This window comes from Pseudorca crassidens, chromosome 16 (assembly GCF_039906515.1).
Source record: "Pseudorca crassidens isolate mPseCra1 chromosome 16, mPseCra1.hap1, whole genome shotgun sequence".
In the NCBI taxonomy this organism is placed as follows: domain Eukaryota; kingdom Metazoa; phylum Chordata; class Mammalia; order Artiodactyla; family Delphinidae; genus Pseudorca; species Pseudorca crassidens.
Window position 1 is genome coordinate 16608586 of NC_090311.1, and position 18080 is coordinate 16626665.

The 18080-nt window shown below is 46.9% G+C and overlaps 1 protein-coding gene across 1 annotated transcript in view; it reads right to left on the minus strand.

Moving 5' to 3' along the window:
• Nucleotides 1–18080, minus strand: part of CASP7 (caspase 7) — a 30380-nt gene extending 12300 nt beyond the window's left edge. Inside the window, exons 1-2 of the mRNA XM_067709350.1 lie at nucleotides 17876–18080; nucleotides 12052–12161 (exon numbers count right to left, since the gene is read on the minus strand). Of these exons, the coding sequence (XP_067565451.1) occupies nucleotides 12052–12161 (110 nt within the window). The 5' untranslated portion in view covers nucleotides 17876–18080. The remainder of the gene's footprint in view (nucleotides 1–12051; nucleotides 12162–17875) is intronic.

Genomic DNA, 18080 nt, shown 5'->3' on the forward strand with positions numbered 1-18080 from the left:
TGGAAACACTTTTGGACTGACAAGTTCTCTTCCATTTTTTCCCCCTGGGGTTCCCATGTCCAGTTTTGAACCCTAATAGCAGGCCTCAATTAAAAGATCTGGTTGGCAGACCTAAGTTTATTCAGTTAGCCACTCACTCCCATAATAACCAGCAGGGCAAGTATCAAGATCTAATTCGGCTTCTACTTCCTGGGTGGACTGTAAAAGGCAGGGTCTTGAATCTAAACCACATAGTTATTGTTAAAATAATGAGGAAGCGCTCCCTATCCTGATGTGGGATGATTTCCAATAAGCAGTGTTAAGGGTGGAACAAAACAAAGGGGCAAAACAATGAGACCAGTGCGCTACGTGTCAGGAAAAATTCGTATCTTGCTTGTATTTGCATAAACAGACCCTTGCAGGATGATATAATGGATAAATCCACGGATTTCCGGGCGGGACTGCCTGGGTTTGAAACCCTGCTCCACCACATAGCTGAGCGATCATGGGCAAGTTACGTATTAACCTCTCTGGGCTTCAGTTTCCTCATTTGTAAAAATGACAAAATTATAGCATCTGCCTCAGAGTTGGTAAACAAGTTAATATTCACAAAGCACTTAGAACAGTGTGCAGCATGTAGCAAGTTGTACTGAATAAATAAACATCATCATTATTACTCATGTTATTTATTAAATAGCATCAAAAGTGGTTACCTGTGTTCTGGAGCCAAGAGCAGGACGGCAGGAAGGAGAAAGAATTTTGACTGTATATCTCTTTTTCTACCTATGAATAAGTTAACTACTCAAAAGATTAAAATAAAAATTATTATTTAATAGTTAAAAATCACTTGCTGCAAATGGATTTCAAGACCTGTTTTGAAAATTACTTTTTGGACTTTTTGGATTCATACTTTTTTGTGCGAGTTGTTGAAAGGCGTCCCTGGACACCCCATTTCTCTGTTTTCCACTGTGATTTTTACCCCTCTCCCTAGCCTTCTTCCTCTACGTGTCAATAGTAACAACAATAATAAATAAAGTTCTAATAAGTACTACTTTTTGAACACTTACTGCTTTACATATATTATCTCATGTAATCTTTACAACAACTCTGTGAGACATTAACTCCATATCTCATGGAAAAAGATTACATTAGCTTGTCCAAGATCACAAAGCCAGGCAGGGGTAGTGTCCAGGTTTATTCTGAGGTCTGACACCAAGTCTCTTATTCCAGGGTTTCTCTGTTAAAATTCAGATTCCCAGGCCTTGCCCTAGACCCAGGGGATCAGAGCCAGGCCTGGGTATTTTCCTGGAGACGTTCATATCCTCTGAAGCCTGAGGGCCTCAGCACTAGCCTGGGCCCGCTTGGCCCTCACCTTTCACTGCAGTGTCCACTCCTGTTTCAAGCCCCTTCGCTACTTCCATAGCCCATGGAAGCAGAGGTCCCTGTGGGCTAGTCCCTCTTCCTCCCGAGCAGGGTAGAGAGTACCAGCTCATCCCACCCTATCAAACATCACTCTCCACATGACTGCAGCCTTTGGGCCCCTTGGCTCTTGGCTAGAAAGTCAAATGAGATATGCCTCGGGGAGCACGGCCTGTGGAAGGCGGCCCTGGGGAGCACGGCCTGTGGAAGGCGGCCCTGGGCAGCAGCGTGGTTCTATTTAGGGTCATGTGTGGGATTTATGGCTCTCCACGAAACCTGCAAGGTCTCCCCCAGGTGACAGCTGAGCTGAACATTAAACCGAAACTAACTGCACAACCAAAAGGCTTCCAGGAAATGCCACTTTGCAAGCAATGCCATCCTTATTCTCCCTTGTTTGCACAATGTTTGGGTGAGTCCCCAGCACAGCCTTGGTGGCCCTGTAACTCACTATCAGCACAGTCGGGGGAGGTGAGCTCTGTGACCGAAGTGCTAGCAGCTCATAAAGAGTTACTGTTTGTTTGGAGATCAATGGTCAGAGCCAAGCAGATCATCAGATAAACAACTGCTGTTGGACAGAAGCAAGGCCCTCAAGGGCTCCAAAGAGATGGTGCTCATTAATCAGCCAACTGCAGAGAGATGGCAGTGGCCTGGTCCACAGCTCAGCACCACGGGTTCTCCAGGGGTGGGCACCAGGGTGGGAATGAACAGGGTGATAAGAAGCTTTCAAGGATCCAGGTTAGAAACTTCTTCAGCTGGCGATCCTCCCCCAAAGACAAGATTTTCTAAAAGTGGCTGTTCTTGTCGTCCTGGGTTCATTTGGCCTTTTCTGCAGAAGATGCTAGCACATGTGGGCACTGCCGTTACACAGACCCCAACAGGTGGGCACCCGCACTTTGTTCAAGTCCAGATCAATGGAAACCAGCCTTTCTCCTGATTCTGACAAACGGTACAAATGGTGGAGGAACCACTTAAGATAGTCCCTAAGTCACCAGGAACAAGTATCACTGATATATTTTTAAAATTTATTTTATTGAAGTATAGTTGATTTACAATGCTGTGTTAATTTCTGCTGTACAGCAAAGTGATTCAGTTACACACACACACACACACACACACACACACACACACACACACATATACATTCTTTTTCATATTCTTTTCCATTATGGTTTCATCAAAGGATATCGAATACAGTTCCCTGTGCTATACAGTAGGACCTTGTTGTTTCATTAATATTTTTTAAAAGGGTTTTATGCTTTACAAAGTATGTTAATAATCATTACCCCCACTTGTTCTGCAAAGTACAAATGAGAGGTATGGAAAGATGTAACAAATAAAGGCTGGCCAGGGTATTTTTAACGCCAGATTCTATCACTTCCCATTGTACCCTCGCCAGGCCCCGTTCTGTTCCCTCCCTTTGCTAATTTTGTGCTGATAAACTTAGTCTTTAACTTGACCTTTTTACATTCTGAACACATTGGCCAAGATTACGACACTGAGGAGAAACACAGGATTCTGGTTTTGGAACCTGCTGTTAAGTGCGAGGCTGTGATAAACCAGACCAGTGAAGTAAAAAGTCCAAGTCCTCTTAAAAGCTCATGTGTTACATACAATTGGCTGCAGATTTTAAAACAACAAATCTGGCCACGAAATCACTGTGCTTGGTTAGGGCTGGACAAGCAAGGTCACAACAACTACAAAAGCCTGGTAGAAAGACTGACGTAGGAAGTGCATTCAAGTGTGCATCAAAGACAATGAGCAGTTAATTTACACAAGCAGGTTGGCTGACTACGGCGCTTCCTAACCATCCTTCATGTTTGCTGGTGTTGTATTTCCTCGCTCATATGTGCAAGGACCACTGTCTTCATTTCCCAGATGTATTTTGGTAAGCTCAAATCTCTGCTAGGAACACAGATAATACCAGCATTGATTATCAGGAAGAACCTAGATTATCCTAACTTCTCAGGTCGACAGCCATTATTTGGAATCTCAGATTTCGCAGTCACTTCAGCAAAATCAAGAGGCAAAGAGTTACCACCAAGCTCTGATAGTTATTTATGTAGAAAGACTTCCTTGAAGAGTCTACAGTAACACATACCAGAAAACATTATAGGATAAAAATACTGTACCTACTATACAAAGAAGTGAAAAGCCTCAGAAAGTGCACAAAAAATTTTTACAATCCACTCTTGGTACAAGTATAATTTTCCCCATCACCAGAGTGAATAAATACAGGTTTTATCTTCTTACAGATCCCCCAGGCTGCTCGAAACGTGAATTACACCTTTCTATATTTGGAAGGGAATATAAGCACTGCAAACCCGCTATTTATTTTCTAAAGTGTCTCCGTGAATAGGATTCCCAGTAGCTCTGTCTGTTTGCAGACATTCATCAGCATGAAAGTAAACACACCACCAGGCACACATTTCCCCAGGGCTGCTTCATTCGGAACTCGGGCTCTGGTTTTCATAGCTGCTTTGTCTAAATATTTTTGGGATGATTCATTCATGGTTTCAGGATTTCAGTAGAGGGCATTCCCAGCAGTCCTGACATACCAAGGCAAAGAACAAGACCGAGAGGAAGGGAGAGAGTGAAGGTGGTACCTCATGTCTCCATCTGAAAGCAACCCCCTCTGCATCAGAACTAGGCTTCGCCCTGCGATGACCGGCAGCGAGTTTCCTTCTTCTCTGAAATAATAAAAACTCAACATGCTCGGAGCACAGCAGGGGCAGGAGATTGGCACAGTCCGTCCGGCCCTGAAGGCCCGTGACTGAATCAGCAGTGAACCGCACGCTGGAGTTTTCCATAGGACCATTCACACTGGGGCTGGGAAAGTCACACTGGCCTCCCCCTTCTCTGCTGACCGGCAGAAATACCCAGGCTCCACACGGCTGCATCCTCCCCACTCCAGGACAGCTCCCTAGAGAAAAAGCGACTTTCTAGGAACTTGGGGTCCCATGGAAAAAAACCCACATTTCCACAAAGATGCAGTCAGTAGCACCATCTCTGAGAGTGAAAAACTGGAAACAATGGGGAAATGGCTAAGCAGGGGACAGAGTATCAGGAGAATAAAATACTACACAGCTATTTAAAGTGATGAGCACGCAGATGTGGGCAACCCACCGAAGTGCCAAATCTACAAAAGGTGGCGAAACAGCACACGTAGGAGGTGCAAAATATGTAAAGTTCTACGTGAGTGAACAAAAATACGAAGTGAGTTCGTGCTGAATCAGAGAGTTCAAATTCATCAGGTTATTTTTTTCCTTTTAAAGGTCCTCAAGGTAGTAATATAAGAATAAAATAGAAGACCATAGAGGCATACCAAATAGTTTAATTTTCAAATGAAGTATATAAACATTTTTCAAGGGTCTTGGATAAAGCGAATGACTCAGGAGTTACCACACTTCCCCACTCCGCCCCTCCAAATGCAATCAGGAAGAGGTGGATGCATAAAAACCAAATTATTAAGCAACGCTTTTCTCCATTTCCTGGTTCAAGGTCCCAGTCAGTGAAACGTGGAAGCCGATGAAGGGGAGTTATAACACCTGCACTCCTGGGAAACCCCCTAATCACTTGCCATCCTCAGGTTTGTGAAGGAGAAAAAACTGGCTCCGTGCATTCTTCTCTGAAACTCAATTTGCAAAAGTAAATTTCCCACTTACACTGGGAAACAAAGTCAGTTTAAACTAGGCTTAGGAGAAGAATTATCCGCCTCCATGTTTCCAACCTCCCCCTTAAAAAAAGAACAGAGACCTCTGGCAATAAAAATTGACAAATGACTCAAAGAAAAACACCATTCAGGGGAAATAAAGGACTGAGTTCTCTTTAAATAGCCTAGAATGAAGTGGGAGACACAATGGTGTCTGTACTGTGGCTGCAAACTTCAGAACTGAGAACAGCTCACACACTTCAGTCTTGATTCTTACACAACCACTTCATCCATCTTGTTCACTTTCAGCTGAGCAGTATACAAACTCACCCTACCAGATGCAGGCCAGACAGAAAGCCCTGAGCACCAGCAAGCTTGGGGTTTGAATAGGCAAGGCCATAATGCACATTTCTTATTTGTGATTAGGAGCTCCCTTGAGAAGCAACGGGGCTTCTTTTCATAATACTCTTCTATTACTGGACTTAATTCTACACTAACGGTGTTTTAAAAGTTCTATCACTATGGAAACCTGACATTTACCTCCCTTTCTCACTTTTTCTGTTAACTTTAGTGCTTATTTTTTCCCCTCTAGAAAAGCAATAATCTAAAATAACTAGAGGTATTCTATACACGTAGAAGTCATGGCTTCAAAGATTTAGAGCCTATGACCATGGTTCAGAGGTGTGGCTCGCTGCTCCTGAAATGGGCACGTGGCCCTCTTTATCAGAAACCCCATCGCTAACCCTGTTGAAATGCTGTCTGTATACCATCTCTCAGCTGAAGTGAAGCAGAAAGGGAGCACTTTCAATGAAGAATTAAATTTGCTGACCCACTTGGGTGGAAGAAAAAAAACACCCCGCTGGTGGATTAATATGGTTGAATAGCTAGATGCCACTGCACTTGTGGGTGGTACTTGACGTAAGGGGCGGGGGAGCAATGGACCCCAAATTAGACCTGGGTCTTGGTCCTGTTGGGTGACCATGGATAGAGGACTTTGCCTCTCTGGCCTTCACTTTCTTTGATCGTTACACAGAAGGGGAACTGGATAAATCACCTTTCAAGGAGTCTTCCGGTTTGAAATTATGATTCTATGATTTCTCCCTTATCAGGTAATTTAATTCTCACAAACAACCCAGTGGATAGGAATTCATATCCCTGTCACGCAAATGAGGGAACTGAGGCTCAAAATGGTCAAAACACCTGCTCTAGTTGTTCAACTAAAGAGTGGGACTCAGGGCCAGGATCTGAACCTAGGTTGTCCAACTCCATACCAGCACTGCTGTCATTTTAAGTGGTATCATGACTACTTCAAATATAGCATTAATTCTTTATTACTCTTTATATAGAAAGTTGGGAGACAGGCATCCAGTATTCTGGAGTCTGAATCTGAAGGCTTCCTTTATGGAAAAGTAAACTGCCTGGGTATGTTTTAATGTTCTTTTTCTTTCTAGGGGCCTCAGACCCGGCCTCTTTCAATCAAACGACTGTGACTGAATGGCTTTTGCTTAATTAGGGACATAGTCCTTGGGATGAGTTAAGGTCTGCTTTCTTTGTTCTTTTCTCCAATTCCAAAGCATTGCTTCTTCTGAAACACTTCCCCTACCCGCCTCCAAATGAACAGGCAGGCCACCTGGATCTTTCTTATAATTACACAAATAACACTTTTTTTTTTTAAATAGGGACACGTTTACATATAACACAATTGGTGGAGCAACTCAAGTTGCAGCCCAGGAGAAAGAAGAATTACAACCAAGTGGCATTTATGGAACACACTCCAAGGAGGACAAAGGTCAGAACACAAAGATGATACACAGGAGAAAGCTCATGGGATCTGAGCCAGTGCTTCAAAAGTAGGGAGCTTATCAAGCTTTGAAAACAAGCCTTTTCTCCTGCCCTCTTCACGCGGAACTGGAATGATAAATACCTCCCTCAGCAGGGACATCCAAGGCTCCACCAAGGCCCTGGGGAAATTTGAGAGCACATGCAATCTGTTTTTTATTTCCTTTAACAGTGACCTTGAGCAGAACTCAGAAAGGAGCCTCTGATTTCACAGCTGAAGTGTTCCTGGAAGGGGGACATCTTCCAGGCTACTGGGCAGGGCTTGGTCTTATATGTGCAGTGGCTCTCAGTGGTGCCGCCAGGGTCAAACTCAGCCCGTCCATGGGCTCTACCCACTTTCCCAGACCTGTGCCGTGGGGCCTGGCCATCATTCCCACCGTGGCTCTGGCCCCGGCAGGCAGGCTCTTCTAGTCCCCTGATAACCCCACTGCCTTTTCTCTGACAGGTCCCAACTCCTCCAGGCCCACCCTCATCCTTCCTCTCCCAGCCTCCCACAGCTTCCAATACTCTACAATTCTGCAATCAGTTACTACCTGTTATTAGCTATTTTCTATACCCGTACCTAGATATTCACTAAGAACTTGAGTTTGTATCCAGGGCAGGGACCACGTCGTTGACTTGCATGACCGGTAACCCTGTCTAGGATCTAGGGTTACCTTTACATCAAGAGGGATCCCTCTTCAAGTTCGCAGATGACAGGGCGCCTTGTTCATCAACTATGGCTCATAATGAACATAGACCGCGCACACACAGTTGGCCCTTCGTATCCGAGGAGATTGGTTCCAGGACCCCTGAGGATACCAGAATCCTCGGATGCTCAAGTCCCGTATTTCAAATGGAGTAGTATTTGCATATAACCTATGCGCATCCTCCCTTATACCTTAAATTATCTCTAGATTACTTATAATCCCTAAAACAATGTAAATACTATGTAAATAGTGGCTGGCACTCAGCAAATTCAAGTTTTGCTTTTTGGAACTTTCTGGAATTTTCCACTCCCAATATTTCTGATCCACAGTTGGTTAGATCCACGGATGCGGATCAGAGGAGACAGTACTTATTTCTTCTAAGTCATTATTTTTTTAAGTCCAAGCACTTTACTAATGTAAAATTTACATTCTAAATATTTTTCCTTTGTGGTTTTCTGTGTTTTCCAAATGTTCTCCAATAATCAGATAAGTTGAAGATATTTCAATCAATTGTTTTCTTTTTAAGAAAAGTGAATTAAGGAACTGCCTGGTTTATTCAGGGTCCAGTGAAATGGAAATAAAATGATGCTGTCATGCCATCTAGTGGCACTGACACAAAAAAGCCAAGACAAGTGTGAGGGCTTGGGACCACCTGAGTCCAGCCCAGGCTTTTTGGGGAAAAAGAGGCGTCTTTTCGTTTCCCAGAATCCTTGAGGTTTCCAGAGGAGGGCGAGGGTCCTCAATTAGAGACGGATGGGGGTGCTACTGCCCCCTCCACTGCCTTACCTCCCTGCAATTCTGACACTTAGAGAAGGGAACTGGGGATGGGACGGGAGGGGGAAGGTGCCTGCCGTCAGCTGCAGGGAGCAGCCAGCGATGTTCCCACAGGCTGCACCCACACCTCTGAAGTGTGGGATGCAAAGTTCCCCACGCGCCACAGCGGGGGCCATGGGAGGGGCTACTGCACACCTGCCAGACTTGCAGGAAACAATCAGCATCTAGTGCTGTGTTCAGGTCACCCCAGTGAGTCACAGATAACAATCCCAGTTAGAATCCTTAAGGCACAGAGGGTAAGTGTGGGGCGTCCATGGGTCTGGTGTGATAAGGGACACTCCCTCTTTGCTTCAGATCACCCCATTTTAATCGCACTCAGAGTCTCACCCCATCATATACAAGGTCCCTGACGCCAGCCAAGTTTCTCACGAGGTCTCAGTCAGCAAAGCCGAGGCAGCAGGCACGGTCAGGGGAACACTGAGAGGCAGCAAATGCTGGTGCGGTTCTGTCACTGTGACACTAGAAATATACACAGCTTTACCTCTTTGCTGAGCAAGGGGGCTCAGTGGGCACGAGCCGCCTTCAACTATTCCCAGGGGTGCAGGTGCCACTTGCCTCTTCGTCGGCCCTCTCCCTCCACTTGGTCAAAGTCTGGTGGCTTCCACCTCCCAGGCACCTCTGGAAGCCCCAGTCCCGCTCCATCTACACCATCCACTCTGGCCTGGGGAGCAGCAATGGCCTCCTAACTCATGTCCCCTCACCACAAAGCCCTCCTCAGTGCACTCCCCTCCATGCTGCAGCGCCAGTGGTCTTATGGGTTTCCGCAGGTGTAATCGATCAAGTCACTCTACAGCTTAAACCCTTTAGTGACATCGCCATCCTTACGATTGATTCCAAATCCTTTACGTGACCTGCAGACAAGTCCTGCTAAAATCTGGTTCAGCCCATCTCCCCTTGTCTCTGGTCTGTCCCCTCCGGGGGTCATTACACCACAGTTACTGGTTCCATGTCTGCCTTCCCCACCAGAACGTGAGTGAAGCAAGGGCCACGTCGACCTCACTGCTCTTGCCCCTGGTTGCAGCGCCAGGGCCAAACACAGAACCAGGTACATAAAGGTGGGAACAGAGACTGGTGGTTGAGAGCTTGGTTTTGAGAGGCAAGTGAATACAGGTTCAAATCCTGGTTCTGCCACTAATCAACCATGGGATTTGGTGCAAGGGACTTAAGCTCTCTCTGTCACGCCGCAATTATTTAATGAATAAATGAAATAATGGATGTGACCAAAAATGGCATCTCAAGTGATTAATTTTAAAGCCAGTGATACTTTACTAGATGAAAGGACCTTCTATCCTGCTGAAGTTAAAAAAAAAAAAAAAGGAAGGAAAAATCTAAATTTTACGGGTATGTTGCAAATCCTGATTGAATTTTGTTTGCATTGATTGCCTATTTGGTAGACGGCCCGTGTACCATCTAACACGTGGGTACGAGTCAGATGCCTAGAGAAGGCAAAGAAAATAAACAACTAACATTTCACAACCTAGATGAATAAGACATTAAATTGACATTTATTGTAGTTCAAGTACATTTAATAATTCAACAATCATGTCTTGCAATTCATACAACTAAAATAAGCAGTTCATAAAATGGAATTTAAATATTTTGCAAGTATTTAATTTAAATATTCACTGTTTATTTTGATAATATGTAGCTTGACATCAATACCGGCCACACTATAAAAAAAGGTATAGTGGACCAGAATACAGAAAATTACCCAGGCTTATTTACCTTTCCAAAGAAGTTAAGGGGGTAAAAAAAACCCCACATCACAGACCACACCTATTTTTGCAAAATGATGGGTCTTTAAGGCAGTGGTCTCCAACCAGGGTACTCAGAGATTTTCCAAGGGGTGCAGACAAGACAATTCTAAGTAAATGAATTGCCGGTTCCTCAATTTCCATTTGTATTTCTCCTAAAACTGCTCTGCCTGAATATGATACCACCTCCCCTTCCCCAGTTCCCCATCTCCCACTAGAGAGGAGAAGGGTGGACTTCTCACCCACCCTGAAATCTTAGATGACATAGAAACTGCCACATCATCTAACTAAGACTTATGAAATGGCTATCATATGATTCCCGTTTCTCTTTCACTTAGAGGCAAGCTGCTTAACCTGAATACTCAGAGAGATGGGAAAACTGAAATATTACTACATCCTTTGCAACTGTTCTGAGGGGGTGTGTAGTTTTACATTATTTGGTGGGTATGCGAGCGAAAACATTTGAAGGCCACTGCTCTAAAGGGTTTGCACTGGGGAGTGGTTTAGCCTGGACCACTGGAACTCATGGCTTTGAAAAGTTTTCAGTAATTGGAGCTGTATTTTCTGGTCACCTCATCAGATATCTTTGACCCTCAATGGCAACCAGCGCCAGTGGAATTCGGATCCAGGATGCTGAGGCCTCCCCACTTCTCCGAGTCATGTCTGGGATGACATGACCAAAGGATCTCTGCGGGACGTTGCAGGGAGCCAGGATGCCCCTCATCACCAGCTCTCCCCCTCCCCCCGAACACTGCTTGGGAGCACTCCCTAACCTCACCCCCTATCCCCCTCGCTGTCCCTCCGCCGTGGGGCTTGGTGTAGGCGCTACGGAGAAGTCTGATGCTCTGACGCACAGACCGCTCCTGCCTCTTGCCAGGGAATACCACTCACATGACCAAGGTTAAGGAGGGGAGGGAAGGGGCTTCCCCCATGTCCCTGCAGCCCTACTTCTAAATAGAAAGCACAGCAGAGCTGTTAAGGGAGTGGCGCTGGTACTGTTTGGGTTCAGCGCTGCCATTTATTAACTGCCACCAGAAAGGCAGGCTACTAACCCTCTTTTTTTTTTTTTTTTTGCGGTACAGGGCCTCTCACTGTTGTGGCCTCTCCCATTGCGGAGCACAGGCTCCGGACGCACGGGCTCAGCGGCCATGGCTCACGGGCCCAGCTGCTCCACGGCATGTGGGATCTTCCCGGACCGGGGCACGAACCCATGTCCCCTGCATCGGCAGGCGGACCCTCAACCACTGCGCCACCAGGGAAGCCCTACTAACCCTCTTAATGCCTCAGTTTAGCTACCTGTTAAATGATGGTAAGAGTAGAACCATCTCCTGGGACTGACTGTGAGGACTCATGCAACACTGAGCTGGCATACAGACGCTTAGCAAATGAAGCTGTTATTATTATTATTAAATGCAAAGTTTAGAACTTCAAAAGTGAACTCCAAAAAGGAAAAGGTAGGAATCAGCAGAGTGCCACCCTACAACTTCCCATCCCATGGCCTTCAGTTCTGCCTGTCAGCCAAGGCCGTTCCCACTGGCAGCAGCAGCCCATGCTCTGCCCTGAAGGAGGCTAGCGGCAAATCACCTCTGACGGTGACAGCCCCTCACTCCTGGGCAGCTGCCACTCAGACACGCAGCAGCCAGGCAGGAGACCCCCAGAGCCTGGCTCTCCCATACCTGGGCTTGCCCTGGGGACAGGGGAGTGCACAGGGGGACCCCAGTGTTGTCACACACAGCTGGCAGGATTCTGTGCAAATCTCCCACGCACAGCATAGACCTCCTTCCCTGAAGGTCCGCTTCCGCGTGGGTGGGTGGGTGGAGAGGGCAGAGGCGTGGTAGGGTGAAGTGGCCCAGGGTCCCTCTTTAACTCAGCAAGGAAGGAAACTTACCTGAAGAGTGATGGGACAAAACAGGACCGGTCTGGCTTCGCATCAACTGTGTCATTGCTTGCTGAGTCCCCAGCCCCCTGCTCCTCAATATGGTCTTGACTGTCAGCCATCTGGAAGGAAAAAAACCAACCAGAAAATTGGTACCCAGTGGCATCACTGGCCTCATGATATTTTTAAATAACACTCATTCAGTGACATAGCTTTTAATTAAGCCTGGAGATGACCAGTACTGCCTATTTGGGCTCCAGGGCTGCTGCACCAACAATTCATTCAAAGGCTCCAGCGCCAGCCCCATTTCAGGCCTCATTCCAGAGACGGGATACACAGTGGCAAAGAAAGCAAAGTCCCTGCCCCTCTGGGAGCTTCTGATCCAGCATTCAGGATTTTGTTAAATGTTCACTGCTTATGAGAAACTGTGGAAGGTTCGTCAAAGTCTGTAACAACAAGAAACTCCCCCTAAATTCTTGGCAGGTTATAAGATGCTCATCCTTTGCCCGACATCACTCAAACCCAGTTAAAAAACAGCAACGACCTGGAGTATAAAGTTCTCTTTCTGCTTCAGATGGTTTTACATGGTTCTACCAGAGTAGACTTCCATCAAATTATTTTCCTGCTCAAGAATTTTCACGAGATCCCTACGATCTAAAAGTTCAAATCTTAAACTGAACTCATTGGATCTTAGGGTCTTCATTATCTAGTACTGGAGTCGATGACAGACGATGGCCCACCACCTGTTTTATTGTTTGTTTGGTTTTTCTTTGAGTTTTACTTGTTCTTCCTTTTTCTAATTTTATAAGGTTGAAGCTGAATTGACTGATTTGTGATCTTACTTCTTTCCTACATACAGGTGTTCAGTGCTAAAAATTTCACTCTAAGTACTCACCACCTGTTTTTGTAAATAAAGTTGGAACACAGCCACGCCCCTTCATTTACATGCTGTCTGCGGTTACTTTCCCACCACAACCAGAGTCGAGTAATTGTGACAGAGATCATGTGGCCTAAAAAGCCCCAAATATTTACTACCTGGCCTTTTACAAAAAAGGTTTGCCAAGCCCTGATCTAGGATAACTACCAGCCAGTAGGATCCCCGACTCACCTTCTACTTCCCTTACTTCAAGTAGTAAAAATAGCAATAATAAGAATAGAAACTCACACTTCTTATTTGCTGTGCTAATTGTTTCATAAGCATTATCTTATTTAACACTCCCCCAAATGCTGTTAGATCAGCCCTATGATCACTGCCTTTTGACAGATGAGAAAGCTGCAGTTAGAAAAGGTTAGTAACTAGTCCCAGGCTAAGTAACTAGTAAACTAGACTTGGATCAGAAGCCGGCAAACAGGCACTCAGAACCCACTCCTCACCACCACACCATTCAGCCTCCCAGCCTCCTAGCATCCTTGGGCTCACTACGCTCATTTCAGGGTCCATCAGGGCTTCTGGTTCTCCCTTTCTGGTAGTCACCACCCAAATGTTTGCTGGACAGGCCATCTTTGCCCAGCTGGCTAGTTCTCAATCTTCAGAATTCAGTTTAATGGCACCTTTGCAGGAGGTCCTCCTGGATTACACCTACCTCACCAACTCCCTCCCTTCCCCCAGTCCCTCTACAGCCCTTCTATTGATCTTGTTTACTTGCACTCTACTTACTGCTTGGTTCAAACACGACAATGTAAGTTCATCATGGCAGAGGCCCCTGGCACACAAAAAGTATTTGCTAGATCCGGCTTCCCTGGTGGCGCAGTGGTTAAGAATCTGCCTGCCAATGCAGGGGACAGGGGTTCGAGCCCTGGTCCGGGAAGATCCCACATGTCATGGAGCAACTATGCCGGTGCACCACAACTACTGAGCCTGCACTCTAGAGCCCGCAAGCCACAACTACTGAGCCTGCGCTCTAGAGCCCGTAAGCCACAACTACTGAGCCCGCGTGCCACATCTATTGAAGCCTGTGCGCCTAGAGCCTGTGCTCTGCAGCAAGAGAAGCCACTGCAATGAGGAGCCCACGCACCGCAAGGAAGAGCAGCCCCCACTCGCCGCAACTAGAGAAAAGCCCGCGCGCAGCAACGAAGACCCAACACAGCCAAAAGTAAACATAAATAAAATAAATTTATTTAAAAAAAGTATTTGCTAGATAAACATTAATTGAGTGGGAAGCTGGAAGAAACAAATGCACTGAGGGAAGAGAATTAGCTAAGTGACACAGCTGGTCAGAAGCAGAGCGTTGAGTCATCTCTCCTAAACCAAGTCCTGTGTCCTTTCCCGTAAAGGGACTGGCCTTCAGTAACAAAGGGAAACCTCTCCAGGCTCTAATTCCTGCCGATCTCAATCTCTGAGCAATCGCACAGTGGGCCAGGGTGGCAGCTGCAGGTCTGTGTTCCTGTCAGGCTCACCCAGGGATGTTTTCACACCACTGGAAAACAAGATGGCATCTATCTCACAGAACCCCCGTGCCCCAGAGCACAAGCAATGACTTTTGGAGGTGGGCAGAAGGAATCCAACTTGGGGGGAGGTATCCAAGATGGCAAAACGCCAACCTTGTGTCCTTGAGCCCCGAGAGGCATTATCATGTCACCCTGCAGCTTGTTTAGGGGTGAGCTGGGCAGTGAGGGGAGAAGTGAGAGGAAGGGCGAATCCTGTAGCCGGATCTTTACAAAGACAGTGAGAAGTCCGACGGCTATCTTGTTCCTCAACACATCGTGAACCCCCCATCATAGCCACCAACCTGTTTCCAGTTGTGAGGCAGTAAGATTTTTCTGATTAGGACCCAAAATGTTTCTTGAACACAGAGATAAGCCATCCCCAGAGGAGATGAGTGTAAGTCCGGGCATGCAGAAAACACTCAGTCATTTTTATTTCATTTCCTTTATACAGACTTAGTTACTTTTCAATGTGGACTGTTATTAGCAAAGCACGGACGTATTTTCAAAATTAACAAGTTAACGTTATACAAAATCCACCAGAAAAAGACACTAAATTCGACATGTGGTGTTGAAGCCTTGAGTCTTTTGCTAAGGCTAATCTTAAAGACTGAATCTAGGAAGTATGATGATATAACAGTGTGACCATTATATATAGATACAATTTCCTGGAAGTCCAAGGCACCAGGTGTGTGCTAGGAGCCGGGGATACACCTGACCTGGTCCTGCCTTGTTGAGAGACAGGCACTGATAAACAGCACAAATGTTGATGGACAACCGTGATCAGTGCCATGAGGATGAACAACTTGTGGCCACAGTAGGGGACCTGACCTAGCCCCAGAGGAATTAGGGAGGGTTCTCAGGGGAGGAAATGTTTGACCTGAGGTCTGAGAAGGGGAAGCAGTGAGGGTGGAACTGAGGGAGGCACAGGGAACTGCATGCCCGTCAAACACCTGACATGCTCCATTGACGGAGAGGCTCAGTTTGAATCCCGTGTCCCCCCCAGATTTTTGGAGGGAGATTTGGACTTAGCGGCAGGCTGATTTCTATGGCTCAGTGGTAGGAGGATCTCCAGAACTTTCTCTGCAAACACTAGGCCAGAAGGGTCTTCTGTGTGAAACCTACAGCATCTTTCTGGGTTGGTGCTGTTTACCGTCCAGGAGGGCAGCAAGAGTCCCTTCTAACAAGTTGCCAGAGTGTGCGTCTAGAACGAGGCAGTGCTAGGGCTTTACTCTGAAATCTGTAAGGCTAAACGTTCAGTGACTTCCTTATTCCTATGAGACTGGGCTTAATTTCTGGGTGAAATCACGTTCACCCAGAATGAGGGTGGTGACCGAGTGGGGAGCCTGGTCTCGGTCACATCATATTAGTCAAGCCAAGACTTGGTGTTGACCTTTTATTTCTGCTTATCTTCACAGCCCAAGACAATGCAGGCCTATCTCAGTCTACTATACTTGGAGAGGGCATGCCTGGCGTTATTTTCTTGCATTCGTCCCCGCTGTAACGCTCAGGATGCAAAGAGCAGTCAGCCATTCAAGGGAATATTGCTTATTCAATTGTTTCAATTGTTAAAAACATCTATCTTCTCTTTAAATAAATGAATATATAATACACATGAAGCATTAACCGTGTCAGGCACTCTCTGTAAGCACTCTGCTAATTATTATTATTACTATGATCCACTAGGACTCTTATTTGTAGATTATCTTAATCATCCTTTTATAGTTCCAGTTATAGAAAAGTGCCAGGTACATGGCAGGCACTCAAAATTTCTTGATAAATGTCACAACTGAAATGTACTTAAAAATTTTTAATCCCTCAGGGCCCCGAATCAATTGTTGATATGGGACAGACCACAGAACCAAAGGGACCTAGGAGGGAGGCTGAGAACCCAGTTACGGTGAACCACAGACCAGGGGTTTAAATCAGTGCCTCCACCTATTAGCCATAGGACCTTGAACAAAGTACTCAACCTCGCCAAGCCCGAGTTTCCTCATCTGTAAAATGGGAGAATGGTGACGCCTAAGTCACACATGGCTATGAGGATGCATGGGACAGCGCATGTAAAATGCTAAGCATGGTGTCTAAATGTTCACTAAGTATTCCCTGTTATCACCACTGTCCACAGAACTCAAGACTAAGACGACATTCAACTGTCAACCCTCGCTGTTATTTTAAAAATCACATTAATATTTTAAACAGCTTTTGTGGAGACTGAAAAGAAAGTTCCTCTAGTGTTATTTCTATACATGCTTAATAGGCGACTGGTACAGATCTGGTAGGAAATCAGTTCCCAGCTACGGTCTGAATTTCATTGCAGCTGCTTCCCCTGAAAAGTGACATAATACAACTTGTGCCTCACTCTTGCCCCAACGAAGACAATCTTCCTAAAAGGCTCAAAGAGAAGCAGCCCAGGGGACCTCCACCGCTCCCCTCCAGCACCTGGAGGGGGAGGGGGCTCTGCTGGGCGATGAAGTACTCCACCTGATGCTCACAGCACTGCTAAAAGGCTGTATTTGCAGAAGAAACTTCAGTTTTCTCAGAGAGGTTAAGTAACCTGCCCAAGGCCACAGAGCTAAGAGGAAGCAGAAATGGATTATGAACCTAGGCGGTGACTGGCTACCTGGGATGAAGGTCAGGCCATAGACCCTAAAGGAGGAAATAGCCTGTAAGTAAACTAAGGTTAGGGCCAAGTCCTTGGCCAGCCCAGGAGTTCAAGGGAAAAGGCTGCGAATGACTCAGAATCACCCACATATAATTTTACTTCCCCCCAAAAAGCGAAGTTGAATACAACGGTGAAAGGCGGCAGCCTGAGTCCTGCCTTCTTCCGCTTCCTGAAGGAATCTTCAAGAGCCGTGCACAAGGGTACCTGAACAAAGATGACAGCGGCTTACGGGTAGCCTGCTAAGCCCTGACAGATGCACTGCTATGCACCACAATCACCTCATTCCATCGTCGCGGCAACCGTCAGCCCGGGCCCACCACTATCCCCATTTCACAGACAAGCACAGAGAGGGCCAAGGCCCCACAGCTGACGGGCAAGGACGCTGGGACTGGAACCCTGGGCTGTCAACACGGGAGCCCCCGCAGTTAGCCAGGCGAGAGAACGAACCCCTCCCGCCCTCCTAAATCCACCCCTCCTTCTTTTCCAAATCCCGAATAGTACCGGGTGTCCCAAGCCCGGGGACCAGAAGGGAAGGGAGGACAAGCTGAACAAAGCAGGCGATGCTGGGGGTGGCGGAGAGCCTTCTTCCCCTAAGTTGAGCGCCGGCCGTCGGGGCAGCTTAGTCCGAAGGGACCGGGCCCCCACCGACCGTGCTCGGTGGGAAGGGAGGAAGGAGGCAGGGGAAGGCAGGGCAGGAGGGCGGCGGCGGGCGGAAGAGGCGCCGGCGGAGGCGGGGGCCAAAGTTACCGTTCCCCCGGCGATCGGGAGGCCAGAGCTGGCTGCAGTCTCCGTCCCTCCGCCGAGAGTCTGCGGCCGCTCGAACGAAAGCGAAAGTAAAAGCCCCTATGCGGCCAGGGGAGGAGTCGCCCGGGGCTGGAAACGGACCCGGCAGGCGGGGCGGCGGACACCGCCTCCGGCTCGGGACCCCGCGCTCCGTAAAGTTGGCCGCGCG